The sequence below is a fragment of the Castor canadensis genome, chromosome X, assembly GCF_047511655.1.
Source record: "Castor canadensis chromosome X, mCasCan1.hap1v2, whole genome shotgun sequence".
In the NCBI taxonomy this organism is placed as follows: Eukaryota; Metazoa; Chordata; class Mammalia; order Rodentia; family Castoridae; genus Castor; species Castor canadensis.
The window spans coordinates 7044411-7062294 of NC_133405.1; the positions used below are offsets into that span (position 1 = coordinate 7044411).

Genomic DNA, 17884 nt, shown 5'->3' on the forward strand with positions numbered 1-17884 from the left:
AATCCAAAAGCCACTAATGTATTCATACTTCTCAAACTCTTTGTAATATTTGAAATGTTCAATTTTCCCCTGTAACTGAGGGAAGTTGGCCTATATCTCTGCAAGAAAAGAGTTAGTTTTTTCTTTTTTCAATGCTACTGGGAATTGAACTCAGAGCCTTGCACTTGCTTGGTACATGCTTCCTTTGAGCCACACTTCCAGTCCAAGAAAAGAGATCTTGTCTACCTCATTTATTGCTGAATTTTTAATGCTTAAATATTGAATGGCACATATTATTCACTCTCAGAATATAGTTTAATGGACAATTGCCAGACAAACCACAATTTCTGTGTCTTTTTAATCCCTGCTCAATTTGGTAAATTCACACATTCCCTAAGATTTATCCTACTGCCACCTATTCTTTGCTCTTTAGATTCCTCCCACCACTACCACCAGGTGATACGTTTATTTCCCTTTCTTCAGAGAGTACCTCTATGTCAATGACAATTTCATCCTCATTTATCTAGCTTTGACATTTTCCTGAGCTCCAGGCTGGATACTAACTAAGCAAATTTAATGTTATTCCTTCTAAAAGAATCAGATGGAATTAGCCAGACACCCTGGCTCCAATCTAGTGCAGGAGGCAGGCAAGTAAAATAAAACTATAATGCAATGTGATTAATGCTCTAAAAACAAAGGTATAAACACAGTGCTACAGGAACACAGAGGAGGGACAATTACTTTAGCTAGGGGTTATTAGTAAAAGGAACTGAGAAGTGAAATTTAATTTGGGCTTTGAAGATTGAAAATGTTCAGGTAAGCAAGGTGGGAAAGATGGTTTTCATGGAGGATTCTGAAGAGAGACCAGGAAGAGTGAAAGCATGTGATAGGTATGGCACATTTGGGAAACAGGGACAAATACCAAGCTGGAAGTTTAATCTTTCCCTTAAAACATTATTTCTCCTGATTTCCCTTTGCTTGTGGATAGTTTCATCCTTCTCCTGATCTCTTCAACTCGAGATCTCTAGGTCATCTTGGACTCTTTTTTTTGGTGGTATTGAGGTTTGAACTCAGGACCTCAAGCTTCCAAGGCAGGTGCTCTACCACTTGAGCCACTCTGCCAGCCCTGTTTTTGTGTTGGGTATTTTTGAGATAGGGTCTTTCAAACTATTTGCCTGGGCTGGCTTTGAACCGAGATCCTCCTGAACAGCTAGGATTATAGGCATGATCCACTGACTCAGATTCAATTAGAAGCCTATTGACTTTGCTTCAAAATTTTTCTTGAGCCCATTCATGTCTTCTATTTTTACATCAACAGTCCTAGATCAGACCTTGTTAGCTCTTTCTTTGGCTAAAAAAAAACTTTCCTAAATGATCTCCCAACCAATAGTTCTCACAGTTCTTATCATCCCTGCTCATCACAATCAAAATGATTCTTCTTACCCAAATATCTCTGTTGGCTCCAGGACATCTAGGATAAATAATGATAAGAAATCTGTTCCATCCTTTGTGAAGTACTACCTCTCTTTGGTGTTTTGAGATTTTTGCCTCCAGGTTTTTCTGTACGTATGCCTGCTGCTTTTTCATAGACTTTGCTGAATCCTTCACTTCTATGCAGTATCTAAGTGTTGGAGTTCTTCAGGACCCTCTTCTAGGCCTTGTTCTCATTGCTTCCTTGCTCTGCACCTTCTCCCTAGATAGCTAACTTGCCATTATATACTGGTGATTTAGAAATAACTGCTTAAATTTATTTTCTGACCCTGACTTAAGCATCTCCACTTGAATAATCCCAAACACTTAAAATTTCTCATATCCATAAGTTTCACTAGAAACTTGCACTCTCTCCACTGTTCTACATCTCAATCATTGGTGCTACCTTTAGTCCAGCTTGCTCAAGTGAGAAATCTGAGTCTTCCTTGTTTTTCTATGTTCTTTAGTCTCCATTAATCAATCACCAAAACACTTGATTCTGCCTCTCAAACTCTCTGTGGTACCGAGGGTTTCTTTTTTTTTTTTTTTTGACCATGATAGAGTTTAAACTCAGGGCCTCACACGTGCTAGGCAGGCACTCTACCACTTGAGCCACTTTGCTAGCCCTCTCAGACTCTGTAATGGTTAGTTTTATGTATCAACTTGGCCAAGACATACAGCCTAGTTCCTTAAATCAAACACTAGGCTGGGTGTTGCTTGAAAATACTTTGTAAAAAAAGTACATTGTAGATGAGATTATTGTCTATAATCAGTGACTTTAAGTAAAGATCTACCATCCAGAATCAGCCTTAACTAATTAGTTACAAAACTGTAGGAGCAAAACTGAGGTATCCCTGAAGAAGAAATTCAAGACTACAGCATCCACTCCTGCCTAAATGTCCAGCCTGCCTTATGAATTGTGAGGTTAGTAGCTCCCACAATCAAATATGCTGTTCATGAATATAAATCACTATCCATTGAATACTGGGTTTGTTCCTCTGGAGAATCCTTATGATAAATTATGTCCATGCACTGTGCAGTTTGTACTGCCTCCCCATTCATTATCTCTGGCTCCCCTGAAACAAACTCTTACTGATCTCTTGCCTGTGATCTTCCCCACTCCAATCCATTCACTACACTGTGACTATTGTGTATTTGTAGAGATGTAAATCTGATCATATCACTCCCTTGCTTAATGTTCTTCCATAGGTGGCAATTGTTCTGATGATCTACATTTCTTTCCCTGGTTTATGAGACCTCACCTGCTCTGTACCTCAGCCTTTGCCACCCTGCTGCTCATTCAGATGTTAGGGTCATACCAAAGGTCCCCACACTCATGATCCTGCCTATGTGTTTATATGTACTTTCTCCACCTTGGTACCTAGCTAACTCATCCTTTTCCTTCAAGACTCAAATATCATGTCTTCAGGAAACCATCCCTGGCCCCAGCTTTAATCTCTTATACTTTCCTATACAGTTTGATTATAGTATCATTAACACTATGGTGCCTGAATATGAAAAATAGAATATGCAGTTAATGTGGAGAAAGTCAGATCTATATGTTCAATATTTACCACCTCTTCTCACTGTTCAGTAGCTTTTTCAAGGCAGGATGTCATGAAGTAGCCAAACATCTGCCTGTTGGCATTTGTGTACATTAAATTGAAATTCCTGTTAAACAAATGCATTCTCAACTTGCATCCAGTTTTATCACCTCATCAACAAGATACCCATTTTTTCCTATTTGGAGATTAGCATTGGACACCAAAGTGTCTAGAAAAGTGCCTAATATTTCAGAGTTTATGAGAGTGGCTAAAGATGAAAAAAATGCCAACATCTTGGTAAAATGCCAAATCTTTTGCCTTAAAACAGTAAAGGATTAGTGCTTCTTCAAACTACATGACCAAAACTTGTTGACAGGGGTGCTCTGTTCATAATCAGCCCTGATATTTAGGCTGACAAAGGTACTACCATATTGTGATTCTGCCATCCCAATTGAGCGTCCAAATTCTTTATTAGGGGAAGAGAGTGGAGAATCAAAGCATACTCACTCTTCAATGCTGTAGTTCAGAAAAGGCATGCATCCTTTATTCTTCCACTTCATTAACCAAAGGAAAAATATGGGGCCATGCTTCTCTCAAAGGTGGCTTTTTCTTGGAAAGAACAGGCAAATGTGGTCATCCCTTGAAATATCTAACACCAGCATTATTATACCTGCCTTTTATTGAGCATAGGCTGGGTTGTGGGCATCATGCTAAATATTTTACATTTATCTTCCAAGCAGCCCTACAGTAATTGTCAGTGTCTCTACTTTAGGGGGAAGCTGTGGTTCAGAGAAGTTGCATATCTTGTACAAGACTAGGACTAGTCTTTAAACTGGAATCTGAACCTGTGCCAACTGGAAGTCAATGCTCCTCCCAATTCATACACATGACACCGAGTCTGACCCTAGTGTATTGCTTATGTGCTCTACAGTACTTAGTGCCCTTCCAGACTCTGTGATTTTGTACCTATCATGTCCCTGGCCTGGCAGATGTGGGAAAACGCATTTCTGGCAAAGTTCTGTTTACCTCTTGTGATCTAATTCCAACCATACTACCTTCCTGAAATCTCTTTTGATATCACCCTGCAGAATTTACTGCTACAGCCTCAACTTGTACTTGGCTCAACTCATCACATGGTTTATTTTCTGTCACTTTGTTTCTTACACTAGACTGGCTCCTTGAAGAAAGAGACAATGTCCCATTTCTGTGTACTCCCCAGGCAGACATAGACTAGTTAAATATAGCCAACCTTGATTGTACATACATTCCAGGCACAGTACTAAATGCTTCACATAAAAACATTAATTTCACCTTCATATCATGTCTATGGCATAGGTGCTATTATGAACATCTACTTTTCTGATGAACATAATTAATTTATAAAATGTTTAAATAACTTGCCAAAAGTCCAATAGCAATGCTCAGATTTGAACCCAGGCACTTTAACTCCAGAGCCTAAGAATGGTTAGATGCTATGCTATTGCTTGCACCTACTTTGAGTGCATATCTCAGCCCTTCACTTCTAAATATAGATGCTCCTTGACTTATGTTGGGTCATGTCCCAATAAATACATCATATGTTGAAAATAACATAAGTCAAAAATGCATTCAATACACCTAACCTTTGAAACATCCTAGCTTAGCAACATAGTACATTGTAGAGTACAGGTGATTTTAGTGTAGAGATTGCATGGCTGGCTGGGAGTTGCAGCTCAGTGCTCTACTCAGCATTGTGAGAGAGGATTATACTACATATCACTAGCCTGGGAATAAAATTCAAAATTGGAAATGCAGTTTCTACTGAATGTATATCACTTTTGTGCCATCATAGAATGGAAAAATCATAAAACAGACCTTAATTTTAAGTCAGCGACTGCATTTCAGTTTGCATTTCCTAAAAACATTTTTATATCACCACAGTGCAATTATGCAGATTAGGAAATTATTATTGTCTGATTATTTAAGTTACAGATCTTCATATTTAGCTAATTGCTCTAACAATTTCTTTCATAACAAAAGACATTATTTTCTCCCTCAAGATCCAATGCAGGATCATATTGTATTTAATTGTCTGGTATTTTTAGTATCCATCGATCTGAAACAATTCCTCAGTATGCTTTGAATTTTATGCCTGTGATAATTGTGAAGAGTGTAAACAACAAACAAACATTTTGTAAAAACGTTCATCAATTTGGGCTTGTCTAATATTTCCACATGATTAGATTCAGTTTATTCTCTTAACAGGGATACTACAGAAGTGATGCTGTGCCCTTTTTAATCATGTAAAAGGGTATATTATATCTATTTGCCCTTGTAATAATCTTTAGTTTTGTTAATTTTTGTGAGCCAGTGTCTTTTTCTTCTGTGTCTACATCAAACGACTGCTGGATTCATGATTCATGTTCAATGAACATTATTTGAATAAATACATCCCATTCTTCCAAAAGAATATACTCAAAACAAAAACCTGTAATCAGAATGATAGTTTCTTCCCTCTCCCTTTCACATAATCACCAAGTTCCACTAATCCTATTTCTAAAATATCAAATGAATTTCTCCCTTTTCCATTCTCACTACCTTCATATTGGCTCATAGGTCCAGCATCCTGTTCTTCCTGCCTCTAGTCTTGTCCCCTTTAATCTCTTCTTAGGAAGGTGAGCAAAAGAAAACACCACTACCTCATGTAGAATAGGCATAAGAATTAATTGGGGCAATTTACAAGGCAAAGTGTTAGAAAAATGTAGGAAATGGTCTCCTGTTCATTATTCAGATGTGCATGCTTGTTGAAGCTAGAATTTTTCAGTGGTTGTGTTAGTCACTTTTCCTCACTGTGACAAAATACCTGAGAAAACAACTTAGGGGAGGAAGGATATATTTTGGCTCAGTTTCAGGTTTGAATCGTTTCAGTCTGTGCGTAATGAGGCAGAATATCATTATTTAAAAGACTGTCCTTTCCCAAATGGATGTTTTTTGTGCCTTTTTCAAAGATCAGCTGGCTATAAATAACTGGATTTCTGGTCTTTCTATTCATTGCATTTGGTTTATGTTTCTGTTTCTATGCTACCGGCATGTTTGTTTACTTACTACATCTTTGTAATATATTTTGAAATTAGGTAATGCGATGCCTCCAGCTTTGTTCTTTTGGCTCAAGACTGATTTGGCGATTTGGGGTCTTTTGTGGTTCCATATAAACATAAGTGTATAAGTGATGAATGGATAAAGAAAATGTGGTATACATATATACACACAACGGAATACTACCAAGCCACAAAAAGTTATAAATTTTTTTATTTGTGACAGAATGGGTGAATCAAGAGGACATTATGTCAGGCGAAATAAGCCAGATACAGAAAGACAAGTACTGCATGATCTCACCCACATGTAGAATCCAAAATGGCTGAATATGTGGAAACAGAGTACACTGGTGGTTACCAGAGGCTGCAGAGAGCCAAAAGAGCAGTCATGGGGGAAAAGGTTGGTCAAAGGATACATTACTCGAGTTAGGAATAAATTTCAATAGATCTTTTGTACAGCAAGGTGGCTACACTTAATACTCTTGAAGGATGTAGAGTGGGTGTTAATGTGCACTCACCAAAAAAAAAAAGTCAACTATGAGTGGTAATGATGCATTTGTTAATTACCTAGATTTAACCACTGTACAGTGTATGGTTTTGATTTGCATTTCCGTATGTACTTCATAACATCATGTTATTTATGATAAAGATACAATGTCATCTGTCAACTTGAAAAAAATGAAAATAAAATTTAAAAATTACTCATGTGATTACTGTCTTGACTCACTGAATCAAATCCACTGCAATCCATGTTCTCTAGGCACATGGAATTTGACTCATTACAGGCTGGGAATGCTGGATGAGTCACACAAGTTTTCCTTCATTATAAAGTCCCCATGAGGGCTTTATAATGGGCCAATAATTGACCTTCAAAAGGTATGTAATGATAGGTGGAGCAAGATGGAGGCTAAGTAACACCCCGAGTGATCTCTCCACATAGACACACCAATTGAATAGCTATTCTCACAGTAAACTACCTCCAGAAAAGCTAAGGAAATAAGGGATGGCAGCACAGATTTGTTTACATCATTACCATCACAAACACATTTGTGGGTGCAGAATGGCCATGGAGTACACAGGCAGTTGGGAGAAAACATGATAACAGCTAATAGACGGGGATTTCCAGGTCAGATTGGCTTGGCTCTGACATGGGGACATCCCACACTATGGGACCATAAGAACCACTTTATGGAAACCTACTTGAGTCAAAAGATAGAGCCCTGACAATCAGCACAGCCCTGCCATTAGCCCCAGTTGCATCTGGCAAATTTTAGCATGTACCTAAGTGGAATGATTGCACAGTCAACAAACCCAGAATTTGGTACTCTAACACAGACTTGAGAACCACAGAGTCCAGAGAACAGCCTGAGAGAGCCTGGGAAACTTGGATGTCACCGTAGATCAAGTGGGGGAGTGAAATGAGAGTGTGGAAGGGTAAGAGTTCAGCCCCTTGGAGCCAGCGACAGAACTTGGAAACAGAGTAAGTCTACTTCCATGTGCTTGACTCAGCTCAGAGCCTTATAGGTCCTGAGAGTCACTGTGCCACAGATTTAGAGGCCTATCTGTTTCAGATTTAAGAACTGTCTGGAGAGAGGAAGCCACTGAACCACCCTCCTCCCCAACAAAGAGAATATTGACCACTTTTTTTTTGTTCTCTTGCTCCTTTCCTTTTTTGACAGTTACTATATGTGCACCACACAATCAATTTTTAACCATCTCTTCTCCCTCCCTTCCTATTGCCCTCTCTCATTTCTATTCTTTATGTCTACAAATAGATCAGTTCTCATTTTTTTCTCCCTTGATCTCCCCTTCCACTATCCTTTATTGTCATCATTTTTGACAGGTTAGGATTGCCAGATTGCTTTTCCCCCCTTTGTCACCTTCAGTTGGATTTTCTTTACTTGTTGCTTCTCATTACCTTATCTACTTTAGCCACATCCCCTTCCATTCTTACTACCTAATGAATTCATTAACATTAAGCCTATCTTCTTACCAATACTATCCTTTTTAACTAATGGCTTCCTAGTTCATAAAGTATTATCTTTGCTCTTTTACTCCTCTAAAGATACTGGAGCAATGGAGGTCATCTTTCTTAATGACTATATTTTCATAGTGGGTATATATTTTGACTGTAATTGCCTTAGCAGTTAGTCTTTTTCCTGAGTGTAATAGGGGGCCAGACCAAATGTCTTATGTACAGTGGTAAGAAAATACACCAAAACCTAGTCACTAACCAATCTTGTCTAATCCCTGTGAGTAATCCAACTGAAAGGACACTGGAGACGAAAATCCCCAAGCAAAGACTTGGCCTTAGATGTGCTTATGTCCCAATGTAGAAAAACAGTATTAAAAAATGAGGCACTATTATCTCCTCCAAAAATCAACAATTCCTCAATAAAGGAGTTAAGTGGACAAAAACTCAATGAATTTCAATTAATCTGAGAAGCCCTTTACTGTCTATGTGAGAGCCCAACTTGGGTTGTGTCCCTCCTATGTGGTCTCACCTCACCCTGTACATCTTGACACTTCACATTGAAACTGCCCATTGGTTCCACAAACTCTCTAACCTGTTATTATCTCTGAGTGTCCAAGAAGCTTGTGAAGCACCTGATATATACTGCATGCTTGGTATATTTAATGAGAAAACCAGATGAAATCAGGTAGGTGGTTCCTTGCCATTACTTATTTTCTGTAGACTTCTCCATATAGAACATGAATACTTTATTAATGTGTACAGAACTTGGGAGTTAGGACCCTTAGTGTTTACCTTAATCCATGAAGAAACAAACTTGGAGATGGAATGACTTATCTAATATCACGGAGTTATCCTATGCTCTGGGCAAATGTGGAATGCACTTCTGTATTTCCCCTTTTCATAGCATAAATATTTCCCTTCCTCTCTATTATGTGGCATCCATGTTGCACAGGTAAATTTCAAAGATATGGATTGCTTGAGCACTAGTACTCCGTTCTTTGATACAGCATCTTCTATACTCTTATCTCCAGGGAAATCTTACAAGGATGTCCTGGAATTTACCAGAAGAACTTAACACTTGCACAAATGCGTTTTATTTCCCTTCTCAGCACAAGCCATTCAAGTTCTGTACGATACTGAATGATAATAAACCTTAATTCTTAGTATCCCAATGCAACCATCTTCTGTTGACAATCTTCCTTTCCTTCCAATTTTTCAATCTACCCTTGTAATCAAGTGTAGGTTATACAAAAATTTGAGGGAAGACCTTTAAACACTCAATTTTGAAGCTTAGTCTTTAATCATTTAGCAAGTGCAATTTTTTCAAAGGCTTTCTATGCGTTCCCAGTACCATAAAACTAAAACTCCTTAACATTTAAAAAATAAGGATTTTCTAGGTTTTGTGAAAAGTTCTGAGAGAAAAAGAAATGAAAGAAAACCTTTAATAACCCCAGGAAAACACACTGAGGAAAAGTTGCTGAAGACTGAGATCTCAGTATCTGTTAAACCTTCTGAGCAACCAAACTAGTACCTGGTAATGACTGTCAGAATAACTGGCTGTCATAGCCATCTGAGTTTCATAAAGGAATGATACCATTTACTGCTGTGTTAATAGAAACTGGTTCAGTAGGGATCAGACCTGTATTGACTCTAAATAAAGTCACTAGATTCCAAACCACCAGAACTTCTAAGATCATGATCAGATGACAGAAATGCCTTTGAGCGACCTAATTTGAGTGTCAAGTTGGCTGCCAACAGGCTGTTCCTATGCACTGCTGACAGCAAAAATGTAACCAAGTTATTTGAGGACAGTTTCTACCTACTCAACACTTTTGGACTGTGCCCAACAAGGCAAGACCAACAGCAGAGAACCAGAAAAGTGCTAGAGTAAAAAACTAGAAAATTAGAAAAGAGGCATATTTTTTCTGAAAAACAGAATAAAAAAAAATCAATGTAGATTACCATGCATTACTCCAGATTCTAACAATGGATTAACTATGACACTGTCACATCTCCATTTTTACCCTTTTTAATGCTGTAAACTGGGCTAATTTCCTGAAGTGACAACAACCAGTTCCCACAATCTACTTAAATTCTATTACTGAGAAGTTGACATGAAAAGTTTTTTTTTAACTGCAGACACAGTATGTTTCGTCTTTGTGGTACTGGCTATTGAACCCAAGGCCTCACACAGGTAGGCAAGAGCTCTACCACTTGGGTCATGTCCCCAAACATGCCTCCCAAGCAGCTAGGAACACAAATGCACACTACCATGCCCAGCTAGGTGGTTTAGTGGCATCCTATGTAATCAATGTGCTGAAATTTTATGACTGAGAACACGGAGAATTTTCAAGTATCTTAATTTTTGCCTTTTAAGGGCAGATAAAAGATAATTTGCAACCCCACGTTTGATTTGCATAATAAATTCCACCACTCCTACATAACAATTTTTGTCATTCTTATAGGAACGTAAAACCAGGAGTAAATATCTGTCAGACTAATATTTTGCTTTTTCATAAGTGCAACTTTTTAATAAAAATTTACATCTAGATAAACAATCTTCAGATTTTTGAAACTTTAATAAGATTTTAAAAACATCATGACTTTGAACTGAAAAACATACACATTTTGCACACAAATATTGTAATATGAATCAACTCCAACTCCATTTGAAAACATGTGAATCAAATTACAGTTTTAGAGGTTAGTAATTCACATTTAAGCAAGTTAGCGCCTTGCTGAATGCAGCCTTTGTAAAAAAGAGACTTAGTGCATATTGTAACAGTACACTGTGGTACCATTTAGTTCATTTAGTTGATTTTTTCACTTTAATAAACAAGAGTAAGTTCTTGAAAGTTGGTAGATAACGGCTAACTTCCTATGACATGTGAAATTTCCAATGGTAACAGTTACATTTTGTAACAGAACACTTTCTATAGATTCCTTCTCCTATCTTAAAATTTTAAAAGCAATCATTGTAAGGATTGCATCAACATCAATTTAGCAGAGGAAGATCAACTTTTATTAAAACTGCTTGCATACAAAATATATTGCACTATAACCAAACAAATGTCAACATAAAATCCAATCTGTTGTCGCTATTATGTACAGAGAATATTGCCCAAGAGCAGTTACATTACAAGGTCATTCTACCTTGGTTAATTATCTACAGTATTTTAAACCAAACAGTTTACAGATGATGTGTGCAAGGTACCAATTTCTGTTTTCAAATACTATACATTCCCAGAATAAATAACTAGAAATCAACATTAATGTTTGGCAATACTTTTTAAAAGACTTTAATATTTGTGAAATCATGTGCAGTTTGTTGCCATTTTATATGCTTATTTGTATGCAAGGAAAAGTAACTGTAAAAGGAAAATTCAAAGAAACAAACTCACAAAATACATCAGAGGCAGAACTTCGGTTTGTACGGCTCTGTACAGATTCAGTGGTACCCCTACTTGGGAGTTATTTTTTTTTAAGAAAAATATAACATCTTAGGAGTGAAGGTCCTTCACATATTTTTCCTCAGTAAATTTCATTCATTAAAAAAAGAAAGACTCAGAACCAAAACCAAAACCCAACACATTAAAACAAAAAAGGAAAAACAGTATTATTTGTTACCTAATCCTAGTATGCTTTTCAATTCTTCTTATACATTAGACTTTATATTTCAAAGTTTACAAAACATTTAATCTGCTTCCAATGTTTCTTAGAGAAAGTACCTGTACTTCACAGGGTAATTACATGTACATGAAAACAACTTTCCTATCTCCTTAAAATAAGGTTGAACTTAAAATATGAAAAACATCACAAAATCTGGGGAGGACAAAATTTAAAAAAAGGTTCTCAGTTAAAATTAGTCATCAGGCCAAAGATCAGGCATATCCTACTAACATTCAACTGGGAAGATTTACTCCTAGCTGAAGACATTTTAGCCTCTCTCAAATGAAAAGATAGTTATTTCTTCTGTCTATACAGAAAAATTACACATCCCTTTCAGTAACATTGTCAAACTTCAGTGCAACAAAAGAAAAACAAAAAAACAAGTCCTATTCTTTATACTGCCTAACCTGATGTTTATGTAAGGAAAAAAATATGAAAAGCATGCATTCTATAAAGTACTAATGTTCAACAGGGTTTGCTACATCTTTAACATTTAGTGTTTCCGACTTATCGTCCCTGAACTCTGCATCCAAATATAATATTCCTACCTGCCAAGATATAAAAAAGGCACAGATCATACAACTTTTTTTTTTTGCTAATGAAAATGACAAATGTCACATTACACACATTTCAGGGTCCACTAAAATACTGGAGAAGTGGACCAAAACATAAACTGACACAGGACATGAAATGACACACCATTTCATGAAGACTCCTATATGAGATTGAAAACAGAAGTCTGCTGTGATTATCATAAATGATACTTATTCAGAAGAAACTGAAATGTACTAGTGAGTTATCACTCAATGCAGGAAAATGGTCCAAATTAATAAAGAGTATCACTGCTCAGTACTTTATAAAATAAAACAAAAACCTGCCCTGAAGTGCTAAGAATACTTAAAAACAATGTTTCAAATTTCAAGATCGTTTTGTTTAAGTCTGAAAATTTGTTGCTTATGGCCAATAACAACAAAAAAAAATTCTTAGCAGAATTTGTGTTCATTTCATGCCCTGTGCCATCTTGCCTACTATTTGTCTTTGGCCTAACAAAGTTTTCTAATATGGAATAAGAATTACAGAAATGGTATAGGAAATACAACTTCGGAATTATGCAGTTTAGGGTACTCCGTTCACGAGTGGTTGTTGACCATCCATGCTGTCTGGCTTTTCTTTCTTCTGGTTTCGATCTTTACCCGTACGCAGCCGATTACCTTCACTGGAGGCATTCTGTAATGTTTTAGTGTGGACACTCCTTTCATTATTGCAGTCAACTCTGATCTAAAACAAGTTACAGTTGTTATATATACAGACCAGGTCCTACTATAATCTATAAATGGCCTGAGAAGAGATATCCTGATGAGTAATTTCACATGTTAAAAGGGGAAATGGAGATGAGAATAGGAGAATTGCAAGAAATTAAGGTAAGGTAGGCTCTTTGTTTGGTTTACAATTTTAAAACTCTTCTTAACTGGAACACACTGGTCACCTCACTGCATCCAAAATTAGAGAAAAATCCACAATCCTACTGCTTTTATTCTATGCAATAAAACAGTGAAAAACAGTTAAAATAAATTACTATTATATTGGTTACTAGAAAATATACATGGTATATCTAGATTATATAGTATACGCATATGTAGCATAGTGTACCTCAAGCTAACACTGCACCTTGAAAAGAATAAATTTCTCTATATTGACAGCCCCCATTGTCTTGCAAGAGAAAAATTTGAGGGTTGCTTTCTAGGCTTGTACTTCAGTAAGGCAATTCAGATGCTTTTGCAACTTAAACTCTGAAGAACAGAAAGGTAGGGAGAAATCTGAAGATAATACTTTGTGGAAGAACTAGAATCCTAAGGATAGAAAGACCAACATAATTTAAACAATATTGTAAACATCAAAAAATATTTTTATGTGCCAGTGATCTACAATACTAATAGAATTCCAGAATGAAGATATTGACTAATGAACGTAAAACAGCTACAAATGTGTATATGCTTCAAGTACAAATGTTAAAAACATCCCAAATGTTTGACTGTATTTTCAGTGTGTTAGTGTTAGGTCCAAGATTCAGATATGTGTTTTAAATTTTTTGCTTGTTAAGGGTTCAGTGTTGATTTGTATTTGTGTTCATATTTTCATAGAAAACACAATCTTTTTATTTAATACTCTATTCTTATTATGAATTATAAATATGCATCCTTTTCACCAATATGTACAGCCAAGTTCATGAAACATGTCAATTTAAAAAAGTGAGGAAATTATACAACTGGTAGAGAAATACTTTATATCTTTGTAAAGGACATACCCTGTACAATATTTTGCCAATATTTGTATCTAGGTAAAAGGCCTTTTCTATGCCTGTCCTTAAGAAACTGCCAATAGTTAACATTTACTTAGCTGTGCTATGAATTCTAAGAAATATTCTATTACAAAATTTTTGTCTTACAATAATCTCTCACTAATCATGGGCACTGTTTCCAAACCAAGCCATAAAAAGGAACTATAACTATTTGGTTTAAGAATTAAGATTTAAATTACATCAGGTAGAAGAGGACATGGGTTCTAACAATCAGACACAAAGGTTTGACTATGACTCTACCACATGCTATGTGTGTGTGGGCAAAGGACTGTAGCTTCAGTTTACTCACATATAAAATAGATAATGAAACCACTTACCTCAGTGGACTGCTGTAAGATTAGGTCAGACAAAACATACATGAAGCACTTAGCAAAAGTGCCAGGAGGTGCTCACAGGGTAATTTTAAAATTGCTTAACAGTGGGTTTAGCACTGGCAATGGCCACTTGAGAAGGGATCCTCACAATAGGCCCTGGGTATAAATAAACGCTGACTGCTTCAGCAAGGAGACTAGCTGAACTATTAGTTGTGAGAGATATATCTTCTGTTCCTTACTTTCTACTCAAAGACAATACCCTATCCAAACAATTAAAAGAAGAGACCTACAGGAGTTACTCGAGTCTGTTACTACATTTCAGAATATTTCTTTTCCTGCGAAATTGAGGGTCCACTAATGTTGAGGCTGCCAAAGTCTTCACAAACACTCATACTGAATAGCCTCTAGAGAAATCCTCTTACATGAATACTTGTTACAAAGGACCAAGATTGCCCACAATTGTAATCTGAAGGGAAAATATTTCACATACAACAAATTTGCAATCTTTGGATATGTTTAAAAATAAAGTCATAAATCTCAAACTACCATTTCAAAATAACTTAGATGAAAGAGAGCACATTAAGTTTTACCTGAAGTGACCCATCAGTTGTTCTTCCTTTAGTCTCTCTTGGATTACGTGGACGATTATCGGTTCGGGAGTGATCGTCGTTTCCTATAGGAATATTTTTAAAAGGTTCAACAGTTACTGATTCCAAGATGCTTATCAGAAGTTCTGTATTCCCACATCCTCCATATAGACCAATCACAGAAACTAAAATGTAATCAACAGCCTAGCAACTCCAGTTACATCATGATTAATAATCTGTCCTGCTACCAAAAAAGAAGAAAAAAAATTCTGAAAGTATTATACTTCTGTATCAACAGGTCAATGTAGGTTAACAGTTAGATGCTGATTAGAATCCCCAAATAAAATGAATTACTCATCAGGATTTATGCATATTTTCTACACAAACTATAAAATTTGTTCTAATATTCTTGCCATTACACCAATGAAGGCTGACTCTTTTCTATGATGACAACACAAAATAGGAGAGATAAAATGCTGGTAATGTACCATTGCATCACCAGGGTTTTTCATGAAACTTCACACAGTTGTTAAAATTCACCTTTATTTCTATATAATGAAAACCACTGAACCTTTGAAGCCTCCTCCTCGTCCTCTTCCTCCCTGTCCTCTTCCTCCCCCTCCACGCCGCCGTCCGTCTCCTCTGCGCAGGAAGCTCTCTCTCTCTTCCTCTGTTGGAGCTAATGACCAATCACTGAGTTCATCTCTGTGGTCAGATTCTGTTTCAGAAGCATTTGATGCTTCAGAATTAGTTCCTATCGAGAGTTAAAAGTTATGTACCATTGTCTGACTTAAAAAAAAAAAAGGTTAACAGAAGCTTCCACAGACGAAGTTTCAGGGGGTAATCCAATATTCTTCCCAATTTAGAAACCCACCAATGAGCATTATCATGTTACATTTTGTAAAATAAATAATTTTAAATTCAAACTGAAGGGCTTTGTAAATGCTTGAGGTAATTGTGATTAACAGTTTAATAAAGGTATTTTATTAGCTACCTAAATTCAAACTTGAATATGCCACATCTTTTAACAGCTGTGCTTCTTTAAACATCTGTGCTCTCTGGAGGAAAAGTGCCTACAAGAATTAAATGTAATACTTTGACAAACAAAACTTCTATAAAGAGAGCTTTTAACAAGATTTGGCCCAGGGACAGAGAAGAATGTATACATTTTGTTCACCTCAATGGGTGGCAATGAAGGCCACCATGGCACCTGTCTCAGAGAAGGGTCTTTTGTGGGAATATCCCCAGTGAAGGGGAAATGCATGCCTGATGCATAGCCCACAATTTTCCCTCCCACTCCTACTGGAATAATTAATGATTAATACAGGATTACTACAAAAACTCATGCCTGAAGGTGTTAATGACATAAGGGATGGGAGTGGGGGAAAAGAGCTCCACAGTGAAGTGGAAATTCATTGGAAAAAAGAACAGACTGCTGGGAGAGGGGTTAGGGGTTAGGTTCAAGGTTGGCCTTTGGAGTAAGTGTCTCTTCCCACTCCAGAATATCAACTCTACTACCTCTCTCTCTTCCTCTGTTGGAGCTAATGACCAATTATAGCTTCACCATTATAGCTTCATTCCTGTGGATCTTGAAGGCTTTTCCATCTTAAAGTTCCTTTTTGAAATGCAAATATTTGTGAGATGGATTATACCTTACACCGTCATTAGCAAGTTACATAGTAGATACACAGTTGAGCAAGAAAGACAGTAGGCACTGGTAGGTGGGGACTGGGTTCACTGAAAGGTACTGGGAAAGAAGAAAGAAGTACGGACAGAAGAGCTGGGAAGGCAAAGAGAAACTTCGCCTACTTCTTGACTGTGCCTAGGGCTGACTTTGGCCATGCCACTCAAAATAACCTCATGAGCGAGCCATAAGGATGCAGACCCCTGATTTACACAGTCCATCCAGCAAGTATGACCAGCACATGCCTGACAAAAAATGAGCCACAGTACACAAATGAAAAGTTTTGGCTATACAGTAATAAAATCAGAAGAGTTCGTAAGTCATCAACACACAAGGGCTTAAGCAAATTTATTCCCAATCAGAACATGGACAGAACTCACAACTGCTCTGTGAACTATGTGTGTCATTATCAGGTTTTTACTCTGTATGTCTCTTGAAACACAATTTATCCACTGTGAGTTGGAAACCATGTAGTGAGAAATTGTTATAATGGGATTCTAATGAATATTAGAGATTAGCAGCTATTAAGTCTAGGAACAGATAAAGTTACTGAGTAAAATGCTTAGTTTGTACCTGAAGTATATCCAGGACCGCGTCTGCCGTGCCCCCTATTTCTGTAAGGTCTACTACCTCGACCCATTCCTTGACCATCATCAGTCACATAGCCTTTTTCCTTATCTGTACGATTTGGTGGTGGTCTAGAACTAGCTCCAATCTGTCGCAACTGCTCATCAATTTGTAATCTCTCCAAACGCAACTGGTCTACTTCCTATTTAAAATATACAAGATAACAGTAAAAATAATTTGACATTTTACTTAATACCTTTCTCCTTTTCATCAGATAAAAAAGTATACTGGAAATATTTCAATTTCAGTTCTAAATTTACAGTAAACACTGTTAACACAGAATTATCAGGAAATTGGTCTCCTCAAAAAAAGTTACTAAAGATAACACTGCTGTCTAGAATTAGAGCTATAACAAAAATTTCAATATTCAGTGCTAAAATTATACTGAATAAATTTAAGGTTGAATGATTTGGCATTAATTACCAATTATTCTAAAGCTAAGGCACAGGTATGCTAGTTTGGGGACTTATTGATGGTAGTATAGTGAATAGAACAATACTAAAATGTATGAATACAGATAAATGACATTTAAGGTTTAATTAGCTAAACTTAAAAAATCAAACATTGTAAATGATCTTAATAAAAATAGGTTAATATCTTAA

General features: G+C 36.6%; 1 protein-coding gene across 16 annotated transcripts in view; it reads right to left on the reverse strand.

Annotated features, from left to right (window-relative positions):
- Nucleotides 1-10545: 10545 nt before the first annotated feature.
- The window catches only part of Fmr1 (fragile X messenger ribonucleoprotein 1), a 38504-nt gene continuing 31165 nt past the window's right edge, over nt 10546-17884 (reverse strand). For 3 of the 16 annotated variants that reach the window (XM_020185026.2, XM_020185022.2, XM_074063773.1), the window contains 4 exons: nt 17229-17424; nt 15543-15725; nt 14975-15057; nt 10546-12989 (listed from right to left, as the gene is read on the reverse strand). In XM_020185026.2, coding sequence (XP_020040615.1) covers nt 12828-12989; nt 14975-15057; nt 15543-15725; nt 17229-17424 — 624 coding nt within the window. In that variant the 3' untranslated portion in view covers nt 10546-12827. The other 13 variants (XM_074063771.1, XM_074063769.1, XM_020185029.2 and 10 more) reach the window with 8 other exon arrangements.